At 34.1% G+C, this 7118-nt stretch overlaps 1 protein-coding gene across 1 annotated transcript; it reads left to right on the forward strand.

The window, feature by feature from the left end:
* The first annotated feature begins 452 nt into the window (after window positions 1-452).
* LOC114759007 (dr1-associated corepressor homolog) lies at window positions 453-4105 on the forward strand. The gene is made up of 6 exons (XM_028948104.1): window positions 453-676; window positions 1457-1529; window positions 1630-1723; window positions 2125-2241; window positions 2328-2382; window positions 3358-4105. The coding sequence occupies exons 1-6, from the start codon at window positions 644-646 to the stop codon at window positions 3865-3867; spliced, it is 882 nt and encodes a 293-aa protein (XP_028803937.1). The 5' UTR covers window positions 453-643; the 3' UTR covers window positions 3868-4105.
* Window positions 4106-7118: the final 3013 nt, after the last annotated feature.

Here is a 7118-nt window from a genome sequence, read left to right on the forward strand (position 1 = left end):
AAATTAGTTTATACATACATTATTAGTACAAGTACAATTTAAATGGTTTCTCTTTATTTTATAAATATTATTTTTAAATTTCCGTCTAGTTTTTTTGGTCTGAATCTGAATTTAAATTTAAATTTTTCATACACAATTTAATTAATAATTTTCCACTCAAAATTTTCTATAAATTATTATCTATGTTATCCATACAGCGCAGAGATATATTAATAAATAAATAAACCCCAATAAAAAAAATTATTATTGAGATAAAAATATTGCGGTCAAAGGTAACATTCACGTTTCACGGATAAGAAGGACAGAAATAGAAATGGTAGAATGTTCAAATTTAGAAGTTGTAAAGACCATATTATCCTCCCTTCTCTACCGTAGGTGGGTCCGAAAATAGCGGTTCGAGGAAGGGGAAGCCAGCCACAATCGAAATCGATTCGACTTTTTTTTCCTCCCAAAAAAAAAAAACTTCCCTTTTCGTCTTCATCTTCTTTCAATGGTCGGTCCCTCTACGTCCTGTTTCTGGGTGTTTCGTTTTATATAAACAGCGCGCGACTGTCTGGTTTCTCTGGGTGTTTCTTTGTTCCTGTGGGTTTTTGGCTGTTTTCGGTTGTCCGGTCGGCTGAATGTTGAAGAAGAGTTCGACGACATGAGGAAGAAACTCGACACTCGTTTCCCTGCCGTATGTTCTATATCTTCGCTTTATCATTTTATTCGGTTTATAATTTTTTTTTCCTCTCCTGCTCATTGGGGTTTCATATATTTTGGGTTTTCGGTGTTTGTAAGTGTCTATTGACAACATGCGTATGTTGATGGGTTGTTGTCTTGGTGCAATTTATCTGTATGGCACGCATGAGGGATGCGCTTTTTGTGGTTTTTCGTTTTGTCTTTTTAATTCGCTTAATATATTCAATTTCTTCTCTATGTTGGGGGGCTTACCGGATTGTCTTGCTTTCTCTACACATTTGCTATTGCCCCTGGACATGATAGTTGTTTGAGATGATGATTTTTATGCTTATATTCATTGGCTGTGTTAATAAATAAGAGGTTTGGCTATCTTGTCGACGAAAAGTGTCTTTCACTTTAGTTCATTATGGATTTGTCAGAATTAAGATTGGTTATTTTCTGGGTTATTTCTTAGGAAAAGTTTCTTGGTTTATTTTCAAATGTTATTAGATTTTGAACGTGTTATCCTTTCTGTCCTTGTTTCACAACACAGTGTGCTTGATTGTGATCAAAGTTGATAATGCCTTTACAAGAATTAGAGCAGGACAGCTAGCTGTTCCATAACATTCTTATCTGATATTCCCCCCCCCCCAAAAAAAACTTTAGTTGTGATGTCACTGTTTTTCTTTTTCTTGGTCCAAGTGCCATTTCACTCATTTTTTCAATCAAACCGAATTATTTTCTTATTTTATTTTTTCCCATATTTTTTTTAACTAGTTGGACTCATCATTGACAGGCTCGGATTAAGAAAATTATGCAATCAGATGAGGATGTAGGGAAGATTGCCATGGCCGTGCCTCTTCTTGTTTGTGAGTAGTTCTGTCTAAGTCATGGTATTTTTTGTCACATAGTGTAGGGAATATGTGGCAAGTTATCTCTTGCTTATGATAATGTTTTAACTATTTGCAGCTAAAGCACTAGAGCTCTTCCTGCAAGATTTATGTGATCGGACGTATGAAATAACATTGAGAAGAGGGGCAAAGACAATGAATTCTTTTCATTTGTAAGTGTTGTTTATACTGATTAATTTTGGTTCAATGAATTCTAGTATGTTCCCTTTGTAAGTATGGTACACAGAAATGTTTTCTTTCAATTTTATGTTGCTGTTTTTAATGAAGTTCTAGCAAGAACGGGAGTGTTCCAAATGTGATGATGATGTGTTTTGTCCATATAAGCCTTTGGATTTTTCTGGTTTTGGATTCAAGATGCCTAAAATCATAAATACACTCCTATCTTTAATTCCCTGCATCAATTCTTCTGCATATGTATCTGAAAACAAATATTTGCAAATGAAAAGGCAGAGAAGTTGGGATGTATTGCTTTTGGAAAATTTGCTGTTTATTTGCCTTTCCTTCTCCTTTGTGTATCTAACAGCTTAAGTTTCTTGTATCTTTGCCTTTGTAGAAAACAATGTGTACAGACTTTTAATGTCTTCGATTTTCTGAAAGATATTGTCAGCAAGGTTCCTGATTTAGGTGGCCACGTTACTTCTGGAGATGACCGCACTGTCTGTAAGAGAAGGTTTGTGGTTTTCTTTTATTGGTCAGAAGATTCTTTTTACTGGAACAACCTTTCTGTATGCTGATTTTTGGAAACTATTTTATCAGGAAGGTTGATGATGATGGAAATGACAGTGACGATGATGCCAAAAGAAATAAGATGGTAACATATCAATTCTTTTTTCAGTTTTTGTTCAAGAAGGCAATTTCTCTCTCTCCAAATTTTATCGTCAAACTCTTGTCAATTGTGCATGGAATGTCTGATTCTGTGATTGAGTGAATAATGCAAAGCACTATGTGGTTATCTTTATGTTGAATCTTATTTAGTGATGAGGTTAAGCAAAGTTTTCAAGTGGGCTATTACTCTTTCTGGTAGTCAGTAGTCACTTAAAATTGATGCCCAAGCTCTTTCCTTTCTGGGTCCCATTGTCCTAAAGACATAAACCTGTTTCCTGTCAAAACTGTTGGCCATGGAGTTCGCACTGGAATTTATTTAGTCACTTTATGGATCTTTTGTTTCGCAATTTGGTCAATTTAGGATTTGGATGCTACTGGAATTAACCAAGGCATCTGGTCCTCAGTTTTATGGTCCCATTTTAGTACCCTAGATGGGTTAGCATACTCTTTTTTTTTTTTTTTTTAAAATACTCCTTCCAATCCTAAACGTATGAGTTAGTTGAGCGAATTGCTTTGGTTCTAAATGTAACATTTTAATCTCTTTTGTTTTCCATATTTATTATTTTTTAAAACCATTCCTAATGATTGCACATATCAATAGGTGTCATTGTAATTTTCAATATAAGTGATTAAAATGATGGGTGTTTCCTTAAGGCATTTCAGCCTAGCTTTTGGTGTCTACCTGCAGTCTCCTAGATGGATTAGGATACTATTTTTATTTGATCATGATTTTGATATTTTAATTTGGTAGCCCGTAAAGAGGCCTGGAGACAAACTATTTAGTTAAATTGATATGTTGAATTTGCTTGATTTTATTTTTGGATTTCATTCTTAATTGTTATCAGCTTTAGCACTTGAGGTGAATTGGTTCCCTGAGGAGTGTTACTATATGAAGTATTTTGAACCGTTTGATGTTATTTCCTTTCTTTTGCTGAGTACGGTACCCTTTCATGATTTGCAGGCAGAAAATGTACATCATGCTGGTGGTAGGGGAAGGGGACGGGGCAGAGGCAGGGGCCGTGGCCGAGTAAGTAGAACAACAGATCGAGAGATTAATGCACATGTCAAATCTGAAGATGATCATCATAATGATTCATTGATGCGCACTCACAGCAATGAAAGCATGGAAATTGGTACGGAACATGACGTGAAGCCTTCCGTTGGCAAGACATCAGAAGCATGCTTTAGAAATTTTGACTTAAATATGGATCCCGTGGAGGAGAACGGATATTCACCAACCAGCATGGCTCTTGTCCAACCTTGTCCATCAGAAAAACCAACGTCAATTTGTCCATCTCAAAAACCAACGACAACTTGTCCATCTGAAAAGCCAACCCCAGAACCGAAACACGAAGAAATCCCAGGCTGGTCGCTGTCTGATGTGGAAAAAATGGCCATTGATCCTGTTCAACTGGTCAACATGAATGGGAGGTTGGATGAAGATGATGAAGATTATGATGAAGAATGTTGAAGTTAGTGATGGAGAACTAGGGTTAGATTTAGGCTTCAGAGTTATGACAGATCCTTAGTTGTTAGGGAGACTAACTAACTAGGAGGTAGATGGAGATTGAAATGCAGTCAGGTTAGTTTTAGGCTGACAATTATTAGCTTTCATTTCAGACACTACAAATATGTAAGGCAGTGTGATATTATGTTCTGATTGATTAGTTCTCCTTTTAATCCTTTAAAATGTGGCATTCTAGGAGATAGTTTCTGTTGCTTAGGGCATTCATCAACTTTCTAATTTGATTAGTTGTTTTTGGGCTGAAATAAATGGCTGAAATATATGGTTATTACTTTAAAATGGGAAATTGAATCTTTGTAAAAAAAATGTAGGTTAAACGCGAGAAGATACTCTAAATAAATCTATGCGGTCTCTACATTTTTTGGGGGGTATTCATGTTCATCTTTTTGTGCCCATTGTTCAATGAGTGATGTTAAGTTCACACCTTGTCTTTATCTCTTAACTGGAGATTGATGAACAAGATCTTCATATAAACATGACTAAAGGTGTGTTTGACATCACGTTTGAGAGCCTAAACTGACTTCTCAATCGGTAAAAGCTGGGCTTATATGAAATGGTGATGTTTGGTTTAGCGATTTGGCAATTTGACCTTTTTGTCTTAAATGAGTTTTTTTGCATAAGCTGCATCATCTTACTTTTGACGGTAAAGACCATTAGTGCGGTAGAGAAAACTATTAGAGAGCATTTATTATTGTACTTTAAATTCTTTGCCTGCCTAACCCTCTTTCACATACATATCTCTTCTCTGAAAAAACAAGAAAAAACAGAGCCAGCGGCAATTGATTTACACACACACATATCCATTAAATATATTCAATTAAGTATTTCAGTATTTTTTTTTCAATTTCTTAATAATAATAAATTAATTTCTTTATTTCTAATAATTTTATTTTCAATATTTTCTTTATAATTATCACATTATATACATTTAATATTAAATATATATTACTTAATAAAATTTATGTCCTTTTAATCATTTTGTATCTAAACTGACTTTTTTATTAATTATTCAAACAACTTTTAATTTCTCAATCTGACTTTTTTACAAAAGCCAATCCAAACATAAATCACAATTTACCAGCTGACTTTTATCCAATTTGACTTTTGTAAAAATCAGATTGAAAAAAGCTTACTTCTGCCACCGCTAATCCAAGCATACACTAAATTTTTGGCATGTGAAAAATTTAATTTTTCTTAATGGTCCTAATTTATTTTTAAAATATTTGAATATAAAATTATATAATTATGTCATTGAGACTGAGTACTTCTAGTATTGTTGATATTTAACCTGGACCCCTGCAATGTTATGTTTTCTATTTTTAATTTCAGGTAAAACTTTCTTAAAGGAATTAATAACTACAAATTATTTTATATAATATTATAATTAACAGACGTAATTATTGAATAATGTAGATTTATCATTCAAAAGTTTGTTAACAACCAAGGAGCATCCAATGAAAAATTTTAGTATAGACAATGACAATAAGGTCATGTTGCTCACTTTTTATTAGGACTTCTTAATAATTAAATTTATTCATTAAAACTTTATAGTAATTTTTCTTAAAATATTAAACTGCAATGTCCGTATTAAAATATTTATATAGTGAAAGAACTATGGTTAAATCTTACGTAAAATTTTAATAATCTCACTTTTTATTAGGACTTCTTAATAATTAAATTTATTCATTAAAACTTTATAGTAATTTTTCTTAAAATATTAAACTGCAATGTCCGTATTAAAATATTTATATAGTGAAAGAACTATGGTTAAATCTTACGTAAAATTTTAACTATGTGCGAGTAAATTAAACTATAAGAAACGTGATCAATAACACATACTCCTCCGGTCCTAATTATAAGACCCAATTGACTTATTTGAGGAGATTAAGGAAGTAAGTTAAGTTGGTTATTTATAATAAATAAGTGTTGTCATTCCTAAAATATCCTTGCTAATTAAGTGTATTGGCTAAAACTATCATTATTAGAATGATTATCTTGGAAAAAAATGCATAAATATAAGAGAGAAAATGGATTGGGTCTTATAATTAGGACCAAATAAAAAGTCACATTTGGTCTTATAATAAGGACCGGAGGAGTATTAAGTTTGAAATATATTTTTTTGGTGGACAATAACGTCTTGAACAGACAATAGACAAAATAATAAAATCAAGAACACCAAAAAAAAAAAACATAGTAATTTGAGCTTACCTATTGTCTGACTCACACATAAGAAAAGTAGGTGGCGAGGAGATTCAGGTAAAGCCCAATAGTGCTTGAAGGGCTTCTTTGGCTAGATGACCTGCAACACCATTTGCATCACAGGCAGTCAGGCACAAGTAGAAGAAGAATCAATTGTACATCATTCTCTGGTTAGCATCTCCCTTATTTGGTCCACCAAAGGTTTTCCTTATGCCAGAGGATTCTCTCAAATATTGTACTAGTAAAAGAAAAAGAAAATGTTACTAGAAATGAACAACAACATACAAGTCCATTACTATGGCTCCATCGATATGCAGACCCAACTTGTCGAAGAAATTCCAACAATATATAAATTTTAACTTGGATTTCCATATATATATATATATATATATATTAAAAAACTGCTTTTCAAGACTTTTTATGGTTAGCTTGAGGTGATGAAGAACCATGTATCTGACTTCATTTGTGTCACAGACCGTAACGTTTTGATTTATGGTTTTGCTTCGCTTTATGCTCAGAAGGCGTTCCAAATGATCACAACACATCAATGCTGTGTTCTCTAAAGGGACAAAAAATAATATTCGATGCAAAACTTGCAATTTTAGAAAGAATTACGCGAGAAGTCCCACATAGACCAGAATGAGAGAAAAATCATACTACATAATTATCTGACTTGATTCACTGCACGCCGAGCTGGGTAGCACTAGCTTGTAACCCGAGTGGGGGCATTATGGTGATAGAACATGGTGCTGGGTATGCCCTGGTTGGGTTGAAGGAGGCAATTCGCTGGCTTGCCCGTTCCAAGTGGAGAGTTTTGAGCCATGAGTCCTAAGCGAAGGCTTGAGGCTTGTGGTTCCTGAACAAGAGGGCACCGCGTGAGGCTGGTTTCACAGAGCAGCGACAACCTCTGGCTCCTCACAGTGGAAGGATCACAGGCTCCTGCTCCTCCAACCCACTACGCCCGGTCAGCCTGGCTGCTCGAACCATCACCTTTTTAA

The sequence above is a fragment of the Neltuma alba genome, unplaced genomic scaffold (genome assembly GCF_004799145.2).
Source record: "Neltuma alba isolate B1F8T4 unplaced genomic scaffold, ASM479914v2 tig00010779_pilon, whole genome shotgun sequence".
NCBI lineage: Eukaryota > Viridiplantae > Streptophyta > Magnoliopsida > Fabales > Fabaceae > Neltuma > Neltuma alba.

Excerpts from the sequence above, each read along its gene's own strand:
- LOC114759007 (XM_028948104.1), top strand. The coding sequence starts at position 644 with ATGAGGAAGAAACTCGACACTCGTTTCCCTGCC. Across the intron at positions 677-1,456 it reads TCGACACTCGTTTCCCTGCC|GCTCGGATTAAGAAAATTAT; the intron begins GTATGTTCTATA and ends CATCATTGACAG. Across the intron at positions 1,724-2,124 it reads ACAATGAATTCTTTTCATTT|AAAACAATGTGTACAGACTT; the intron begins GTAAGTGTTGTT and ends TTGCCTTTGTAG.